The 20,605-nt window shown below is 44.4% G+C and overlaps 1 protein-coding gene across 1 annotated transcript; it reads right to left on the bottom strand.

The window, feature by feature from the left end:
* Positions 1-872: 872 nt before the first annotated feature.
* On the bottom strand, positions 873-19,484 carry LMO4 (LIM domain only 4). The gene is made up of 5 exons (XM_062003823.1): positions 19,141-19,484; positions 16,652-16,890; positions 9,803-9,899; positions 9,284-9,439; positions 873-5,133 (listed from the first exon to the last, which is right to left on the bottom strand). The coding sequence occupies exons 2-5, from the start codon at positions 16,885-16,887 to the stop codon at positions 5,125-5,127; spliced, it is 498 nt and encodes a 165-aa protein (XP_061859807.1). The 5' UTR covers positions 16,888-16,890; positions 19,141-19,484; the 3' UTR covers positions 873-5,124.
* Positions 19,485-20,605: the final 1,121 nt, after the last annotated feature.

The following is a 20,605-nucleotide window of genomic DNA, read 5'->3' as shown; positions in this document are numbered from 1 at the left end:
GGAAAAAAATCCTCAGCGCGGTTGCATCTGTCTGGAGTAAAGAGGACTGTTTTCAGGCAGTGGGCTCAGACACATGACCAATCCACTGCGGGTGACTGTCAGTACTCACTGAGGTTTAAGCACAGGCATTTTACCTACCATTTGCCAGGGGATTAGAGCCCGCACATGCTGGACACGCTGACATTTCTGTTACCCTTTACCACCTGACGCAGCAGTTGCTCAGCAGTACTCACCTGCCCCAGTGAGGCACATTCAGGGCTAGGGCCGGAGCCATTTCAACCCCCAAGAAACATCTCTGAGAGACACAGACCTGTTTCTAAATGCAGCAAGGCTTATCTCATGCATGCCACAGGTGTGATGTCATCCCCTCTGGTGAAGGAACGAGGATGTCTACAGCCTCCACTGTGCAAAAATGCAGGAACTGAAGTTAACACGCCTCAGACTTTGTTATAATGTGGTGATAATTAAGGAATGTAATTACCACTACAAAGTTAATTCCTCTTTGAGTTCTTACAAACAAGTTTTTAATTTGCACCAAAAATTTCCATTTCAGATTTCATGTCAGCCATGACTGGCTTGCGAGCTCGGCAAGGGGACGGAAGGCGGCGGCTGGCGGGTTCTGCCAGGCTTGGGGGCAGGAGCACTGAGGCTCTTTGGGAATGGCAGAGGCGACAAGTGGCCAACAAACCCCGGTGTGTGCAGGTATGGCAGCCAAATTGCTCTAACCGGTCTTGTCTTGTGAAAATAACAGCTGTGTCAGAGAAACTGCTGCTTTTTATTAAAAGGAAAAAACCAAAACAACAACTTATAAAGTAATTGATTGCTTTCTTCTAGTCTTTTATTAGTTGTGATTAAGGAGATACAGTAGCCCTGTTTACACAGCTCTAACAAGTCAGGACCTGCAGCACGTTATTGGCTTGCGGCCCACAACTTGCAGTCCATTCTCTACAGAATCAATCTGAAGTTGAAAACATCCCCTGTAGGAAGCGTAGACATCTCTGCTTATACAGGATCAGAAAACAGTAATAACTTCAGGTCCTGTAAGTTGCAAGTTCAACTTACAGAGATCAGCCCTGACTTGTCATTGCTCTCAGCATGTTCGTGATGAGATCAGAGTGCTTCACGGAGGACTCATACTTTCAACTTGACAAGGGACATAGGTGAGCATGTTACACTTCACTGTTACTTGCAGCTCAGGCTGCAGAAATAAATTGAGAGCTCCTCACTGTTTAACATGCAGTCAAAGCGCTGCCAATCTAAAATGGCTGATCAGTAATACTTTAATTGCAGTTTCATAGAAACAAATTGCTATTTAATTGCAATAAGCTCTTCTGTGGCTTAGCTGGACTTGACAATAGTTGTACACCTGCTACTAAAAGTAACAAGCAGCAACAATGGTTATCTGGTACTTGACGTACAGGAGGCTCAAGCTGTGAAATCAGGCCTGGAACGTATGACTTCACACTGAAGAAATATAATACTTAAAAAAACCACCTCTATACAATAATGTTCCAATCTCCATTCTGTTATTTTACTAGAGCTGTTGAGAATGTAGATCCTTGCAAAAAGCCTCACGCTTGACATATACCTACCAGCCAAAGAATTTGGTGAAAACATTTAAATTAGAATGGCCTTTTGAGGTGCCTGACAGTACTTGATGGAAGTCATGTTATGCCAGTATGTGATTTTTGATTTTCAATTTTTTTAGCATGCACCCTAAAGTTAGATGATGCAAATTTTATCAGCGTTAACTAAGAGGGGAAAAGGGAGACAAACTCAGCGTGGTTAATATTCTAAAGATGTGACTTAATTTCATGGGCTTCATTTTGGTAAGACATTCTCATTTTATATTTCATAAGATACTGCATAACCTGTTAAAATATTTAAAGATAAATCATGTAGGACTGAAAAGACAGTATCTTGTTGCAAACAGAATTTGGTTTGGAGAGGCTTAATGTCCCACTGCCTGCCAGGATGCGTAAATCTCATAACTAGACAGCTGGATAGGTAAAAACATTAAACCCATTTAGAGGGCAATCTTTTTACAAAATTGTTTCATTAATAAGAGTGACAATTTATATGATTGAGTCGTTTAGATGCAGTATAGACAGAGCATTTTATCCAGGTTCACAAGGATGATTTCAGATTAGTAATATTTCCTTTGATTTTTTTTTGAACAGCATTCATTTCTGAAAGTGAGGGAAGCTCTTACTGAATGATTATCTGCTTGACTTTTCAGCAGCACTAAATGCAGAGGGTGTATTTCAGCCTCAGTGTAGCAAACGTGTGTGTTAAAAGGTGAATGAGTCCATGGTTTTCCTTAAAGATCTCCCTAAACAGTGATCTTTCACGTAAGGACAAATCTCAGTGTTTCCCGTAGCCTTCTGTCCACACCTACCATCCCCCTTAGAGACTGTTTTATTGTTTGAAATGCCTCTGGTTTCAAGAAAGTGTTTTACCTAAAGCAAGAATACTACTTAAATATGTTCTATTGTATATTCATAGCTCCATTAGTCCTCCTCCAATTTAGCACATCAAAGCAAAGGCTTCATCACTTGCATGTGGATTATGCTAACATGAGTGACATTTGTAATCTTATAGGTCTGCAACTTAAGAAATGCTTTTAAACTAAGCTATTAAATAGGTAGCTGGGCTTTACAAACCAGACATATAATAGTTTATTTAAAGCCGTTAATGAACTCCAACCCCTACATCACTAAACGCCACGCAACGTTACTTACTCAAAGTTATTATCTATCTTCTTAGCACTTCTGGGTTATATTGGACAACCAAAAATCTGTGCACGTTAGATTTAAACACTGTACCTTGAGTGCTTATACTGAAAGAGTATAAAAAGATGACTACACTCTTGCTAATACTTGAATTCTATATTCAGGGCCTCAAGTGTCTTTTCAAAGACACTGAAACAGCACAATTTGCAGGACTCTACCTAAAGAGTGAGATCAAAAAGCTTAGAAACTTACTTATTTTAAAAAGACATAAATACATGTAATGAAAAAGTCATACATAGCTTCAGCCATTTTATTGCTTTATATGTTATGCAAGTGTTCTTTTGTCTTTACTGTCTGATACTGTACATTTTCTCTGTGACAGTCCTATTTTTCCTCAAGCACTGAAGTGTTAAAAGAAGAAATTCAGCAGACCTCCAATATACTAGAGGTCAAGAAGTAGAATCTGAAAAAAAACCCCTGTATCTGCTGTTGGTTGTTTAGACAGACAAATCTATAAGTCAGCTTTTTGTTTATCAGCATCACAACAAAAATAAGTCAAGCTCTGTCCATAACCACACAGTGAACAGCTTCTCACAAACATAATTAAAAAAGGAAACAACATAATCATGATGTGCTGCAAATGTATCAGTCTCCTAGAAGAGTAGCTCTTAATATTGATTTGTTATTAATTGGGGCAGAGGCACGGTCTAGGTGCTTGCAGTTTCCTGACTGAAGGCACGCAATGCACAGACATGGATTGGTGTTACTGTTCCTGCTACAAACATGAAAAGTCCAATTTTTTGGTGTTTTTTTTTTTTCCCAAAATTATTCAGCACAGCTCTACCACTGAGCAGCTAATGGGAGAAATCCACTAAAGGAAGTTGCTCCTGTTCCAGGCTTACAGGAGGCTTTGTTGCCCTGGGGGAGTGTGTGTGTGTGTGTGTGTTGTGTTTTTTTGTTGGTTTGCTTTCAGAGGACAGAACATATTTGAGATCAGTTAGTTCTCAGAAACAGCTCTGGAAACGTGTTTTTCTTTCCCTAAGATTATCAGTGTCAAAAAGTTAGTCTCTTGCCACAGCAAACACAACCTTATGTTGTTGAGATCAGAATGGCTATTGTATTCCTTTTTATGAATACTCCATTCTAGGGCCCAGCACAATGTACAGATCTTTTGGTGCTTTTTATTTTATTATTCTTTGACCTCTTATGGTATGTACAGACACCTCTGATGCTTTGCACACCCACTGAGACATGGCACACCCTTAACACAGGGGATTCTGCAGGAGAGGACCGGGATGGAGACGGACCGCTGTACCAGAATAAGTCACTGCAATGTGAATTATAATATACTTCCAGTTACCAGAATTAGGAACAGCAATGAAAAATAAAGACCATTTTGAAGTAGTGCTCTGTACCCTTGCCAAATGTATCACAGCTAAGTACTTTAACAAATTCTTTACTGGCATTAGACAAAAATAAAGTCCAAACCAAAAAGGTACTTGTAAAGGTAATTGATAATTAAGGTAATGCCTACATAAGATACAGTTTCAGAGTCATGTTTTGAATGTAGGGGTTGGGGTAGTTTGGGTTTTTTTTTTTAAAAACCAAAAAAAAGCAAAGCTTCTAAAACCCATACTCAATGCAGTATTGTTTGTTTTACTTTTTTATTATTTAAATACACCATACTAGAGCAAATGTCTCTGAAAATATCACAAATAAAAGATTTTTCTTCATTCAGCAAATTAGAAGTAGGTGAAAATTTCTACACAGTAGCTGCTATGAGCCTGACTTTTTTTATCCTTTTTTTTTTCCTTTCTTTTTTTGCCATGGGAAGTAGCAACAGTAGGACAAAAACACTTACATGCATACATACATTGTATTTTACAGAGATACAATAAAAGTGTTTGTGATAGAATATCACAAAAGCCACATCTTTATCTCATGTTCAGTTTGATTGAAACACATTTCCTTACAACACTTAAATATACAAAGAGCAAATAGAATGTTGTTAAGGTAAAACACAGGGTACAAACTGGCCAGTGCCCTGCTAATTGTTAATGAGGGTAGAAAGCAGATTTCAATGCTTCTTTTAATTAGCTTCATTAGTCATCTTCCCCACCCGCCCCCCCCAAGATGTCCTCCGGTGGATCTTTTTTCATTTTCTCTACAGTCTCCCATTAGCCCAGGTTCATGGAGTCCTTAATGTTCATATTCAGTCATTTTAATACACCAATAAATGTGGGAAGGGCAATCAAGAATAAAGAAGGTGCAATGGTATGGAGCTGGCATTGATGCTAGCTACAAAGGTGACTTGTCTACTTGGAGACATGGGATCCATCTGTGATGAACAAAATTTGAGATGAAGGCACGCATTCTGCATTACTCTGACCTTTTAGCAGACCTGTAAGAAATAAAAATGGGTATCTTAGCTAGAATACTAAATTTGAGATAGGAAACTACGACATGACTTGCTTTTGTCTTCCTTATTCACTAATCTCTTTTTTATTAGATTACTTTCCAACTGTGACTTGATTAAGGCTTTCTACACTATCCATTTATACTGCTAACATTTCAATTTCAAATAGCAAAAAGCAAACACTTTCTGCAGTTCCACCACTAAAAAGAGCAGATGGGAAAAAAAAAACCCCAACAAAAAAAGACAACAATAAATAAGTGTACTTTCTGGTAACAAATCCCAGTGAATAAGGTATTTTTTTCTTGGCCCTCTAAAAGGGAAGAAACATTATGCCATGCGTTTGAAGAAGCTTGTAATACGATCTTATAATTGAAAGAAATAGTGTGTAAAGCAAATAAGAAGTATAGCCAATATCCTCCCAAGGCAACTTTGGTTAATATGCTGCATTGCACAAGAGCTAAATACAGATATTTCAGGGTTCCCTCCCCCCCCCCCCCCCTTAAAATTCCTCATCTGGTGTGTTAGTTAATGTTACATAAACATTTTAATGTATGAAGTCAAACATGTGCTTTCACACTGGTGTTAATGAATTGTGATAATTAAAAGTGTCTAACTCAATAAAAATCTAAATTTTCATGGATAAAATAGAAATTATCATCCATAGTCTTCAAATACAATCTGTTTGCAATTACCAAAATGAAATAATATATATTAGATTTTTATGGTTTTTAAATGACATTTTGCGCTTCCCAGGAAGTTCTTTTTTTACCCTTTTTCTAAGTTACTAAAAGCCTGAGGTCTATTAGTAACTGCAACCCCCCACTTTCAAGCTAATTAAAGTAGTAGAGGCTTGGAGGTTTAATTCCCCAGAGCTGAAGCTCAGTGTGAGAAAGGTAATTTGTCTGTCCAGAACAAAGATTAGGGAGCAGCCAGCAAGCATATTTAATAAATGAGCATCAAATATCTTCTGCTATGGACACAGACAACACCAATTATGTAACTACAAGGGAATTGTTGAGTGATATGTAAACTAGAAGATTTTTAAGATCTTCTCTGAGAGACGTAATCTAACTCATACTTTATTTAAAAGTATAGAAGCTGAAGACAAGTGTTTGCCACGAACATTACCAACCGGTGGAAAACTCACACTTTAAGTAGGTGGCAATGCAGTTACAAACAAGAACTGTTACAAGCAAGAACTGTTACAAGGATACCACCACTACCAAAAAAAAAAAGCAGAGGGAATTCTTGACAATGCAGCCCCCTTCAAATGAAACGGCACACAGGACATCACAGAGAGTCTGCATTCTGCAGCAAGCAGCACCGAGCTGGGAGAACACAGGCTTGTGTCAAGCTACACAGCAAGTGATGGGAACTTAGGATTTACATGCGTGGGTTGCCTCAGGGAGGGAGGCAAAAGGCTGGAACAGCCAACACCACAGCATTTACCTCCTTAAAAAGAAAAGCAAGGGTTTGGTTTGTATTTTTTTTTTCAAAGTTAGGTCCCACAGCCCTTTCTGCCTGCAGCCCTTGTTCCCTTTCACCCGTAGGGATTAACTTGTCAACTTGTAGTAAGACAATAGCGAGTTCGTAACTGTCACCTTACATACGCAACATAAATGTGTTTTAATACTGAGCGCGGGTCTCAATCTCTCCAGTTTAATAAAACCCCCTGTGAAATATTCTGCTACATCTATGATCTCTAGTGGCAGAATAACCTGGAGACTGATCGATGTTTAATGTTTAGTAAAAAGTAACTGTTAAAGCCAACTCTGTCACAGAGAAGAACATTTTTAATTAGTGGCCCTAAAACACACAGCTTTCTGCAAAACCTCTCTCATGTAAACATCTTCAGACTGTTAAAAAGCCAACCTACAGAACACGACTCTTTTGGCACCTGCCCCTGTAGCTTCCAAAACACTGCAAAAACCTGACAAAACTATGAATTATCTGCTCAACTCCACTTCTGTTTTCCAGGGCTCAGGTGCTCCACAACTCCCCTTTGAAAAACATCCTTTTCTGGAGGTTATACTACAAAGCGAAAAATCCACAAGCTATAATCTCTGCCCCCAGTCTCCTCCCTAATACCTCTTCACCTGCCTCATGGCCGACGGTAGGAACGCAGCTAACAGTTGGTGACAGGAACTAATGAAAACCTGCTCTCAGCATTTTCTTTGCATTTAGCTTGTACCAGGTGTCTATGAGCTCTGCACACCCAGTCCAATTTTACTTCTCTTTTCCATGTTCTATGTTCCTCATCGTGTCTAGTGCTTTTATTGCAACTAAATCATTTTTATGTTTTGCTAAGGCATAGTAAGAAACTGATAAAACTAAATGACAATTTAGACACCTATTTGAAGTTACATTAAACTTTACATTCGTAGAAGACAAGTGGATAAACCACTCTCTCAGAATGGTAAACCTTTTACTGCCTAGTATAAAGATAAATGGTTTTACCTATATTTTGAAATGGGATACCTACAAATACTCATCTAACAGATTCACTGCTAGCTAGTCTATATTACAGTTTTGTTTCATTAAAATTCACAACAGTATAAATCTATGAATCTTTAACTGTATTTGTACTTCCTTGAGAAGAGGCTGCACATTCTCCTCCAATCTTAATTATCTTTGTTCTGCCTAACTATATAGGACTTTTGTACTCAACTCTCTCATCACTTCGATTGGCAAATTAAGTAAATACAAAAGGTCCACGTTTTATTTTGATGTAATTACATTCACTGTATATGGCTTGAAAGAATACTTAAAATTAATCAGTAAATTTATGCACACACACACAAAAAGCAAACACAGATATTGAAAATGTAGCAACACAACAACAAAAAAATCATGGAAATTAAAAGGCAGTTTGTGTTTTCTTGCACATATTTCTCCACTAACAAAAAAGATTCTGTACGTTACAGACTAAATCAGACTTTTTCAACCTTCCAGATTCCTATTTGCAGATAAATGTTATTTTTTGTGATCCTTACAGACATTAATGAAGTTCCTATTGTAAATCTATAAAGAAATACCAACTCGAGTGTGCACTTTTTGTTTCATTGCAATAACTCAGTGCTGTGTGATTGCCTGGGTTAATGATGAAAAAGTCAAATATACTATCAGAGCTGATGGAAAAATCTATCACCAATCTGAAATTAAAATTCATCTGTGGTCAATAAGATTTAATATCCATGCAAGTGGTGCTGTAAAGAGTAAATGAATCAATGTCATCAATACATAATCAGTATGAAATATGATGTGAATAAAATTATGTGCAAGAGTCATACATTCACTCTTTTCTGGACCAGGGTGGAATGAACAGTCTCTTAACTCAAGGTTGACAGTAATTGTTACAAATTAGGCACAGCAGTTATCAAAATGCACTCACTTGCATAGCTTTAGGACTTATTAAGGAGATTAAAATAGATCTAAAACTATCTAGTTTCAGAGTTACAGGACAACTGTTGATCAGATTTTTTTTTTCCTTCTTCCTCTCTATATGATTCGTACAGTCATTATGTACTCGTTTAGCTAAAAACCCAGAGCTATCAACCACAGCTATACAAATCTCTAGTTGAGCTATTAGTGTTATGGAGCAGTAAGAAAATAGCACTTTGTTTTTTAAATCTGAGTTATGACATACAAAACAGACATGAAAATACTTCTTAAGGAGTACCCCCTGCATGCTTCCTCAACTAAAACCTTGCAGTGAAACACGTTGGTTTACTTCAGGAACCTTCCCTTCGCAAGACACATATTTCCATGTTAAAGGATCTCATTTTCCCCCCACAGAAACCTGCTGTCTTATAGCCCTTAATTTCAAGGCTATAAAATAAAACACTTCCCTTTGTTAAGAGTTTATATTAAGGTATGCTCTCTGCTTTGTGTTGTGCGTAAGAAGTTCAACAGCTGCACAGATGCACGTGCCCAAACCAAAATAAACTGTCTCACCCTACATGTTATATTTAAAAGGTTAGCATTTCCTCCCATACCCCATGCCTAAGTTATTTAAGGTAAGTTCAGTTACTTAAAGGTCTCCTTGCAGGGGTGGGGAGTGTCCACTATTAGAACGAAAGGAAATTGATCTTCATTTAGCTCTAATAAAGCTTATTAGTAATTGTTGAGTATTCACCTTCTGGTCTGGCAGTAGTGGATTACTCTGAAGTGAATTCAAATGGCCATTGATGAGAGCTGTAGGTCTATCATGTTCACAAAATAAACTGCCATTGATGTAGTGAAACCGATCTCCGGGGACCAGGCGATTCCGGCAGGTAGAGCATGTAAAACACTGGAAAAGGAAAGAGACAGCGAGTGAAACTACAGCACAAATTAAGCATGCTGCGGGTTTGAAAATTACACTTCAGAGACTGCAAGAACAGTTGAGATACGGAGCAGCTGGGTTTCTAGTATCTCCAAATATGGCATTAGTCTTACCTGTTGGGACTACGCAGGACATAACTCAAGTATAGTTTCACCCATTACAAGGGAACAAAGCTACACGCTAACAACAGAAGCTTTATAATATATACTCGTACTGCTAGCTATTGCTTTGCATTTCATTCATAAGCAGATGCAGATTTTACACCAAAGCAGCGTGGCAGTACTCATCAGCTCCTAAAAAGCCCAAGTCCACAGGAAAAAAAAGCCTCACCTTAAGATGATAGACGTTGCCCTGTGCCCTCATGACCAGCTCGCTAGCAGGAATGGACTGTCCACAGGCACTGCAAGCACCGCTGTTTCCAAATAACCTGAAACAGAGGTGACGATCATGAATAATTTAATACACGGGAGGCTCGAAGCATTTTTGCGCATCACTGCAATGGTTTATTACACAACTATTTTAGACTTCTGACCCCCGTCTTCCAACTTGCTTACGTGTCATAATATGAAAAAGTATGTTTTTGTGTAGCTTCACCCTACCTTGGATGTGGTTATGCGGGATTTAATCAGAAATATTGACTTACACCTCTAGAAACACAAACAATTCTGTACTACACACATTTTATCAGATTACTGGGTTCATCATAAAAAAAAAAAGAAGATACAATTCATGACTGGAGTTTAAATGCATTGTGTCCTTGAAATTATATGAAGAACTCTTTTGTACTTTAATCATATCTTGAGATATGAGTCATCAAAAGGGTTAAGAGGATTTGATTGTATATCTAAGAAGACATCATGCTCAGTGTATTGAAACTCCAGTAAACCTCCATCAGTGCAGAGTTTCCATTAGAAACTCTCTGCTATCCAGGTTGATATATAATGTGTATGGGTTAACCTTTTCAATCATGGTGTCAACACTTTAGATTTGCCTCTGCTCATCTCTTTCATCCTAACCTTCTCTCTCTCTTGATAATGAAATGCTTGCTCCAACTTCCCTCTATCTGCTCCTGAGTCCACAATTTAGATTACTTCATCTCTGCTAGCAACAAACTGAATGAAATTTCGATTTGAGCAGAAAGTAATTTACCGGGATCTGGACCCATTTGTCATCATATCTCTCTGGGTGTTTGCTGTATCACTGCAGTTTTCCTATGCAATCAAATGAGACCACAACATCTGCCATTGGGGGGGGGCACGCAGCGGGGGGGAGGGGGGGAACAGGCAGAAGAGTGGCGAAGAAAAATATATACATAATTCTTCAAATCCATTTAAAGGCACAACGCATCGATTCAAAATACACTACAATAACGATTATTGAGTTCTACCGTTACAGGCTGCGTTAGCTCGAATTAGAAAACCTTTATTTGCCTTTGCGCCCATCTCTAATACACACAAATATTTATAAAGGCTACCACAATCATTTTGCAGTTAAAAAAAAAAAAGGAAACTGAAGTAGCTGGCAGGGTCACAGACCCACTTTTCTGCACGATGTAAAACACAGTAATAGGATTTACAAATTAGCGTATTGGTGTCATAATAAATATTAATATTTGCATCTCCTTCCTGTCCAAATAAAGTCATAAAATTCTGTTTGTGTCAACCTAGGAGACGCATTACAACAGAATACCCGTAATCTGAATGATTGCAGTGTGCCTCTGTATAAAAATAATTGCTTTGAATTTTCAGAATCTGAGCTTGCAGAGGAGGCTTGTCATGTTCAAACTACTAATTTGCTGTCGCCACTTTATTGAAAATAGCCTGTAAGTTGTTATTAAATGTATCGACTGAACGACAGAGAGAGTAGTAAAACTGCCCCTTAAGATGGCTTTTAATAGGAAGCTGAGAAACAAATTTTGCAGCAGCATCGATTTGAAGAGTTCAATCAAAACTCCATTTCAAAACTAATTAGTCTGAGATCCACGACACATTGACACGTTCTTGCGGAATCACAGTGGTTACAAAGGGAAAGCTGAACTAACACATCGCCAGGACCTCCAGCCAGAGGGGCCAAACTGCCCGGCAGCTCAGGATCCATTACTAGGGCGTCTTCTAAATCAGGACTGGCTCCCAGCAGTGACATGAAGTACTGACGTTACTTCCAAAGCTTTACGATACGTGTTTTTCTTCCTCCGTTGTTACCACTAATGAAGTTGGCACATAGGAACAGTGCACGAGATGCAGTGCAAGGAAGCAGCGTTACACACCTAGAGCAAAGACCTCAAAATCCAGGCTAAGGGACTGGTGACAAGGGAGTTGCAGGGCAGGGGAAGACAGGGCAAAAGATGAACAGACAGTGTTACTTGTCTTGGGAGAGCCCCAACCTGGTGAGCGGTCGCCCACAAACCCCATACGACGGCACCACCCAACTGGAAACGCTTTGAGAATCCTGATCTCATCCCACCACTTGTCTTCGTTAAGCATTCATGTGCTAGATACAATTCTCTCTGACCAGAAGTGGTCTTATACCCTGAATTCATCATGAATTCTAATAAATGGAGTCAAACTAATCCAGAGGCTTTCCACACTTCTTAGGTTTTCCCTAAGCATGTTCCCAGAACAATTCTGGTTTGGACAGCCACTTCAGCTGAATCTTCTGCTAAAATTCCTAAAAATGTACTGCAAAGTCATGACACTTTTCCACTGCATTGTATGACTTACCAGGAACATTAAGCTTATTTTTTCATCTCTACTCTTATGAATGGTTTTGTCCTGTAATACCATTTTTGTCTTTAAAAAAAAAATAGTTATTCCTCCTTACCAGTAAAGGAAGTCTTCCACAGTAAGTATTCTTTACTGAAAAAGTTGTTTCGCGTGGTTTCTGGGAGGCTGGAGAGCTAATTATCTAACCAGGGGGACTGTCCAGGACAGTATTTGATTTAAAAGGCTTGAGGCTTTAGGTGCTCAATTAAGTAGCTATCGGTCTCAGACCGGACTTTAATGGGCTCTTTTCTCTTTAACTGCAGCAATGGGTAGAGATACCCCAGGTCAGGCTAATTAAAGCCAGGGGACTCTTTAATTGTGATGACAGAATTGGTTTCAGTTTCCTCTTTGGGTCCTCAGTCCAAGAAGGTCATTAATATTTCAACATTTGGGCAATGCAATCAATCACAAACATCAAGAGGTTCGCTATACAGACAAGGCAGCTCTTCCACACTTCACAGCATTTTACTGAGCCACCTTAAATTAACCACTGTGTGCTTCCAACACAGCATTCCCCACACCCCCAAACGCATACAAGCTCCTGGGGTTTTGGGGGTTGCTTTGGTTTGGTTTTTTTTCCCCGAACTTTCACGAGAGTGGGAATGAAGGCAGCAAAAAAATCTTTACAGTCTAGTTTCTTTTCTTGCTGCTCGAAATTCAGGATCAGCAGAAACACATCTCTAGCAACTTACACGAAAAAAGGTTCCAGTTGTTTCCAAAATTGCGCAGACAGATTGAAGCGCTCCGATTCCGGCGCAACACGGCGCACATTTGCGCCCACAAACACACATCCGAGCCCTCCCAAAGAGAAATGCACATCCAGACCTACTGATCCAGAAGCGATTACTGTTTCTGTACATTCCCTATGTTTCATCTAAATTCTGCACCAGCTATATTAAACGCAACAAAGAAAGGCAACACAGAAATTACGCCTGGAGCCAAGTCCATTAAAGGTACTTCAGAATAACTGGAGACCGAGCACCTTAAAAGCACCAGAAGCTATTGATACTGAAAAGGGGGGCTGTGCATAATGGCAAGTGCTGCATTAGAGAAGGGGAAGAGGAAGGGAAAAAAAAAACCCAGCCAAATTACGCTTGGTTAATTCAGAGTAACAGATCTGCCCCCAAGTGAATTGGAGGCCTTGAATTAATTCTGTTATGACAAATCAAGATAAACGTTCCCCCTAAATTGCATGCGATTTAATTAATTTTTGAGATCCTGGGTTTTTTTTTTTTCCTAGCTAATAGTTCACATGCTCCTGTGCTGTCATTGTGCTTGAGTGGGCAGACTTCAAAGTGATATTAAATAACCAACTATTAGATTTACCTAGCACGTCCTATTGGAAAAGTGCCATTTAATTACCTAGCCTGTTCAATTAAAGGGACAGCACTCCCTGAATGTAGCAGCTTGCCGCTGATTACCAGGGACACGAGCCCACCGCCCGCACCCCCCGCCCGGCGCCACGCACCCCCCACGGAACGCGCCGGGCGCGGAGCCCACGCCACGCGGGGAGGGGCTGCGGGCGCTGCCCCTTTAAGACTCGCCAGGCAGCCGCCCCCCGCTCCCCGCCGGCCCCTCTTAGAGGCCAATTTTGTTAATTAAATGTTTTGTTTGCGACGCGGCTCTCATTCATTTCGGACACGTCATTCCGAGCAGATCTAAGCCAGGGACCAGATCTCATTAGATAAAACCTATCAGAACTAAGAGAAAATGGAGGAGACACTAATTAAAGCTTTTAATTGTGCGGATTCGCTGCCACGCTGCTGCTTTATCTGGCATCTTGAGGTTGGGAGGGCCGCGCTCCGCTCTGCTCCGCTCCCCTCCCCGCCAGCGGGAGGGGCAGGGCCGGAGTTCGCCTCCCTCTCCTCTCCCAGGAACCTCGTCTCCCAGCGAAAGCTGCTGCCGTAGCTCTACGGCTAATTTGGTGTCGGGTTGGTGAGGGGGAAGGAGGGAAAAGGGAATGTTGTGCTGTTTAAGCAACAACCAAACACACACAACACCTCGGAGGGTTACTGAGCTCATCAATAAACGCCCCCCCCTGCTCTCGGCCCAAAGGAGTCGAGTCCCTTTCACCTGGCTCCTACCGGGCCAAGCAATCCTTCTCTTCCTCATTGTTTTGTTAGTCCTGTCCAGCACACCCCGCATCTCCAATAAGACCTGTGCCCAAGGCTCAGGAAGGGAATGTGCTGCTGCAAAAGCCCCGAATAACATTTAAAAAAGGGGGAAGATGGCAAAAGGGAACCCGAGAGACTCCTTGCCAAATGGGTGGCATTGTCTCTGCAACCAAACGAGGCCCATTTCAGACAAGAAAAGGGAAAGGACCATGCTCATGCCAGCACAACCCACATGGAAGTCTGCAAAGTCCACTTCCAGCAGGAAAGCTCCAAGTTAACTCAGCCCTGGCAGGGCCGGGCTGTCCTACCCCACCTTGAGTGTATGGTGTCCAGTTCAAGTTTCAGCAAGCATCTGTCTGAGTTATTTTTGCAAGTCAAATTACACAGATCTAAAGAGAAGTCAGGCGATAGAACAAGGAGATCAATTCAAACCCTCATCTGATAAAGCATCCTATTCATAATCGCCTACATTAAAATACACGAGTATTAATTTTTGGCAACACAAAACCAGGGGACTGTGATAAGCTTGCCTGAACTTGCCTCTGGGGTAGAGTGGACGCATCTTCTCTTTTTAATTAGTAGTAATCAGACATGAGGGTTTGTTTGATGTTGTCGGTCGAGTGATGAATCTGTACTATTCAGTGCATCTTAACAGTAGTGTCAATTTTTCCACTTCAAACGACTCTTTCCCTAACACCGTTCTGCTCTATTTAATTACCATTCTGCCAGGCTTAGGCTTGTTGTTTAGGATGATGACCAAAAAGCATCACTAACACCACCCCCACCACGGATTTTCTAACATTTCTCTCTAAAATTACCTGCCAAACTAGCGCAGCGAAAGTTCCAGCTCCTCATAGGTACCATGAGCTGTGCTTCATCTACTTCCCTGGCCGAAGCTGCAGCCTGGTGTCAGGACAGCGGCTGCACCAGAGTGATCGAGCTAAGACTCTGTCCTTTCAGCCTGAGGTCTCTACGCATATGTGCATGGTCTGAGCAGCTCTGATCTTCGCAAACACAAGTCAAGTTTTAAAACATAAGCAAACTTGCAACATTTGGTGGCCAATTTTTTTTTTTCCACAAAGGAAGGAAAAAAGTGCAACTTTTTGGCCATCAGGGAGAAGGGAAAACCTAGGCTAACTCCTGACACGTACTACAAAAGAGAAACCAGAAGCATTTAAACAAAACACAATTTGTTTTAACCAAGCACTTCTGTTCTGCCAGGAAGGTATGAGGCTTTTTTGTTGTTTTTTTTAATTACCGAGTGTTGAAATAGAACACCTCCTTGAAGCACTCATGTGCATCAGTCTATCAAACCATTTACTCAAATTAAATGTGTAATCCTTCAAAATGCCTCCTTTTAAATTAATGAGTTTAAGTAGCTTGAGTTCACCTGAAAAGATCATACGGGCACCTGACCTCACAAATTCTTTCTATTAATTATATTGGAAACTCGTTGGAAGGGATACTCTGCGTAATCTTACAGTACCCCAGCAGATGTGAGATTAATAAGGCTTAGTTCCCCCTACCTACCCAAATCTATGGCATTTAAAGCCAACAGCTTCAAAAAAGAAAGAGATAAGAAGTAAAGGGCAGGAGCAGATCCCTTCTCTCCTGTCCCCCGCATTTCCTATACTGGAAGTTCAGAAAAATGTCGGTTCAAAGCTTTTCTGTGTCGATGGGAAGACAAACACTACCACTGGTTTTGGCTATAAGTAGAACCGGTGGCCCTCCAACTGTCGGCTAATCAGCTCTTTCACAAGGAGAACAGAGAATGAGTCATTCTGTTTCCACTCAAAGGAGTTTAAAGGTGCTTATGTAAATATCATAATTAATCAGATGCTAAAGGCAGGCATTTCATTACTTAGCACCTCTGCCACAGCCTTATTTAAGCCCTACGATTTTAACATTTACCGTTCAGATATGCACACTTCTCCTTCGACACTACAACAAAGCAGATTAATTTAGCCTCTCTGATTGCTGTTTATTTTTAGTTAGGACTTGTTTTGTGCTGACAAACCACTTTAAAGTTACAGTCCTCGTTCCGCCCCCTCCCCCCCCCCCCCCCCCCCCGACTCTTCCCTCCACTTGGCAGTAGCAACTGCGCTCTGGGCAAGGAGCTGACATCCGCACCCCCACCTCCCTCCTCTCCCAGCCAAGGGGCGATCCTGGCCCAGAAATAAAGGGGAAGAAAAGTGGGAGACGGAAAAGAAAGAAAAAAACCTAAAAAGGCAAGCACGGCATGGAGGAAAGGGCAGAGGGGTCCCCGCCTGCCCGGCCATGGCCAGGCCGCTCACCACGCTCACCTGATGTAGTCGTTTCTGCAGAGGATCATGCCGCTCTTGGTGTAGCAGGAGGTGCCGATGTCCCCCAGCTGGGCCTGGCAGCAGGAGCACTTGAGGCAGCGGCTGTGCCAGTAGCTGTCCATGGCGTAGAGCAGGAAGCGGTCGGCGATCTTGCCCCCGCAGCCGGCGCACCTCTTCCACGAGAGGGAGCCCGCCGTCACCGGGGGCGGCTGCGAGCTGCCGCCGGGGTTCACCATGGCCTGCGCGGAGAAAGCCCGCGCGGGTCAGCCACGGGCCGCGGCTCCGCGCAGCCCGCACGGGGCCGGGGCCGGCGGGGGAACGCGGGGCAGCGCCGCGGCCGCGCTGCAGGCGAGGGGCAGCGCACGCGTCCCCCGCCCCGCTCCAGGCCCGTGCAGCTGCTGCGCACAAGTCGGGAACAGTCCGGGGTTGTTTTGCTTATGGGGAAAAGAAGAAAAAAAGGAAAGTGTGTGAAGAGGTTGGGGGGGGGGAGCGTGAAGTTGTGAAACTGGTTTTTCAGTCTAGGAGAGGCTCTGCAGGCACGGGGCGGTGACGGGGCGGGGGGGGGGGGGGCGCAGGGCCCCCGTCCAGACCTCGGGATTTCATTTTATTTTTGTTTTATTTTGGAGACATAAAAACACTCAGAGAAAACACTCCAGCCTGGGGACACTGGCCCGAATAATAGATCATTGAACTTTAGGACGCCGGTTAACTTCCTCCACAAACATACTCAACTTTTGTCTCACTAATCTGCCCTTGATCAGCAGTTTAAATGCTAAAGCTTTGTTACTCAAAGAAAAGGAAAAAAAGTTTACCGACCATCAGAGAGCAGCAGATAAGGAAGGGGCCCGCTCAGGCTGCAGTGGCTCTGGCTGCCCCCCAAACTGCTACTAAGGGCATTTTTCACTTTCTAGTAAATGCTTTTCACAAGCAGGACAACCGAGAGATAATATAGGAATCAATTCATAAAGCTTACTCTAAACCGATTAATGTGTTGCCTTCAATCCAGAGTCCAATAAACTCCCGGTGTTCCTCTAGTCACTTATACTATAAAAAGATCAAGTTATTTACTGCCAATTAAGCAGCATGTTTTGCCTTTGTCCTCCGTAAGCCGTACGTGCCGATGCCGAGGCATCTGGCTGGCTGCTTGGGACCTGCACACTGACACCGCCTGAGCAGCCAGGACCAACTTTTCCTGCCACCGGCCCAGCCGGGTGGCGGGGAGCCGAGGCCGGTCTCCAACACGCCTCTCCTCCGAAAGAGTACCTGGAGGTATGTCCAGCGACCGCACAATAAACCAGAAGAACTGCGCCAATTAAGCTGTAACAAAAACCCCGAGACTTTGGAAAGAAAACCACTCTAAAAGCCATTAGCGTTGCATTTATCCGAACGCATCATATACCTTTATGTAAATTGATTTCTGATGCATTTGTTCAAGGAACTGCCTTTTGTTACAGTTTCCAGCCACAGTCTAAATGAATCTGCATTTCCTGCTCGAGTCTTTAAACCGTCTCCCTACGCTTTAAATCACTCCGGATTTCTTAAAAGAGGGAAAAAAGATTCCATGCCACCACCTTAGCCCGTCTTTGTCGAAGGCAAACAGATAATAAATACAAAATGGGAAACGTTACGCTGAGAAAACCACCCAGTAACCCCATTAAGCTAAAGCTCTTAAGGACAAGCAATACCTTAATGCTGATTAAATCTAAAAAGATGAATCAAGAGGACTGACCAGAAAGTGACTCCCTTGATAACTAAGGACGGGCCCTCATCAAGTTTCATTTAGAGTTGGGGGAAAAAAAAAAAAAAAAAGCTTTTAACTTAAATAGGCTTACTCTAGTAATTACATAGCCAAGCAATTTAGGTCCTGGGATAGGAGTCAGTGAAACAGAAAGCAGAGCTGGAAGCTAGAGGCAAAATAACCCCCTCTTTTAACGGCGTCTCTGGTGGTGTTTTTTTTTTTTTTTAATGGAGACCAAGGGAGGGACAAGCGGAGAGCTGGCAATTTGTACTACAAAAATGGATGCTTAATTCATGTCTCGGTTTTAATTAGGTGATTCACCGGATTTCTCCTGGATTGAAACAAAAGACCGTGTGGGGGGCAGGAAGGGAATCGGAGAGGAGAGAAATAGAGAGCTCACTTTGATCTTTTCTGCCACTGTTTCAGAATAGTGTTTACTACGGGGGAAGCGGGTCCCCCAGCACACCCTCCCCCCGCCCCGTCCCCTCCATTCACAGCCCAGGCAGGCAGAGCCCTTTCCCGGCGGCAGCTGGAGAAGGGGGAAAGCAGAGCCGCCCGGAGCGGCCGCCGCCAGGCTTTGTAGGCGGGGGCCGCCACAATGCCCGGGCCCGCGGTCCCCCGCGCCCGCTCCGCCCCGCTCCGCGCCCTCCACCGCGGCGGGCAGCGCGGGACGGTGGCGGGCGAGGGGCGCGGGCCGGCCTCGCACGCACGTACGCGGGAAAAATAAGGGGTAATTACCGGCACTTCTTACCTGCTTCCCCTCTATATTGCAAAACGCCGGGGAACTACGTCGCTCGGGGTGCCTGAGGAGGTCTCCTTGCAAAGAAACAAACAGCGCTCGCCCTCTCGCTGGCTTTCGGGAGCGCTGGAGGCAGCCCCCCGCCCGGCAAGGGGCAGCCCACGCTGGAGAAATATAGATATTGCTACGAGTGGCGTCTGCCCAGGTCCTTCCTCCGGCTCCCGCTTCCCGGGAGGGGAGCTGCAGAGCTCAGTCCCCGCCGCTGAGCTGCACACGCAGGGCGCCGCCGCCGCTCGCTGCTGCAATCGCCGGGCAAGTTTGGCAATGTGGCTTCACTTTGTACCGCTCCCCCCCCGCCCCCCCCCCACCTCCGCCCCCTTCTCTGGGCTGCTGGCAAGCTCCCGAGCCTCCCGCGGCGCGGAGCCGGCTGCGGCCCGCCGAAGCGCCGCAGAGAAGAGAGAGAGAGAGAGGGCGAGAGCCGACGAGTTTGAGCGGGGCCGGGCGCGGAGCGGCTCCGGGGATCCTGCGGCGGCGGCGCGGGCGGGACGCGGCGCGGGAGGAGGCCTCGCTGCCTGCGTGAGCGCGCGCGTGTGAGGGAGCGAGTGCGTGTGTCCCCGCGCGCCCGTGTGTGTCCGTGTGCGTGTGCTCCCGCTGCCCCTCACACATGTGTTACTGACAGAGCAGAATCCCAACTACACTCCGGCTCGGCTCCGCCGTCAGCCCGCCGCAGCCAATCCGCCCCCGGCTTGTTCAGGCGGAATAATAAAACCTGCCAATCCCCGAGAAGACAAAGGAATGAGTGAAAGGGGAGGGAAGGGGAGGGAAAAAAAAAAAAAACGGCGAGAAAGGGAGGGGGCGAGGAGGAGGGGAATGGAGAGGAAGGAGGGAGTCAGGTGGGCAGCGGCGGCCGCGCCGCCCGCCCGGGCGCTGAGGGGAAGGCGGTCGCGCGGCCGTTAGGGCGCCGCCCGCCCCGCTCTGCTCCCGGCCACCAGTTGAGAAACTTGGCGGCGAGGGGCCATCCCGGCCGCGCCCCCGCCGAGGACAGGCCCGCTCCCCTCGGGCGGTGGCAGCCGCCAGAACCCGCGCCTGGCGCTTCCCCCGCCGCTGCGGCTCCGCTGGACCGGAGGCGCTGAGGGGACGTACAGCCGCGGGGGCCGGTCCCCGCCGCCCCCAGCCACCCGCCCGGAGCCTGCGGCCTCGTCCTGTCCGCGCTCCTATCCTCAGGGTGGCCCGGCCCGTGGGTCCCTTGGCTGGGGCGGAGAGGCGGCCGCGAGAGCTGTGCCCGGCTCGCTCCGCGGGTGGCAGGGGCCTCGTCGAGCCGCCGCCCTACTTCCCCGGTGAAAGCACCGGGGAGCTATGCTGGGATCCCCGTCCGGATACGGCCGGCTATTATTAGCGCCCAGCGGAGGTTTAAAAGGGTTAACGTGCCGCAATTGGCTGGCAGCCCGCAGCACGGCTCGTCACTTGAGAAGACGGC

The sequence above is a fragment of the Colius striatus genome, chromosome 10, assembly GCF_028858725.1.
Source record: "Colius striatus isolate bColStr4 chromosome 10, bColStr4.1.hap1, whole genome shotgun sequence".
Taxonomy (NCBI): domain Eukaryota; kingdom Metazoa; phylum Chordata; class Aves; order Coliiformes; family Coliidae; genus Colius; species Colius striatus.
Note: the sequence above shows the minus strand (reverse complement) of the source record. Positions and strands in the feature narration are given on the sequence as shown.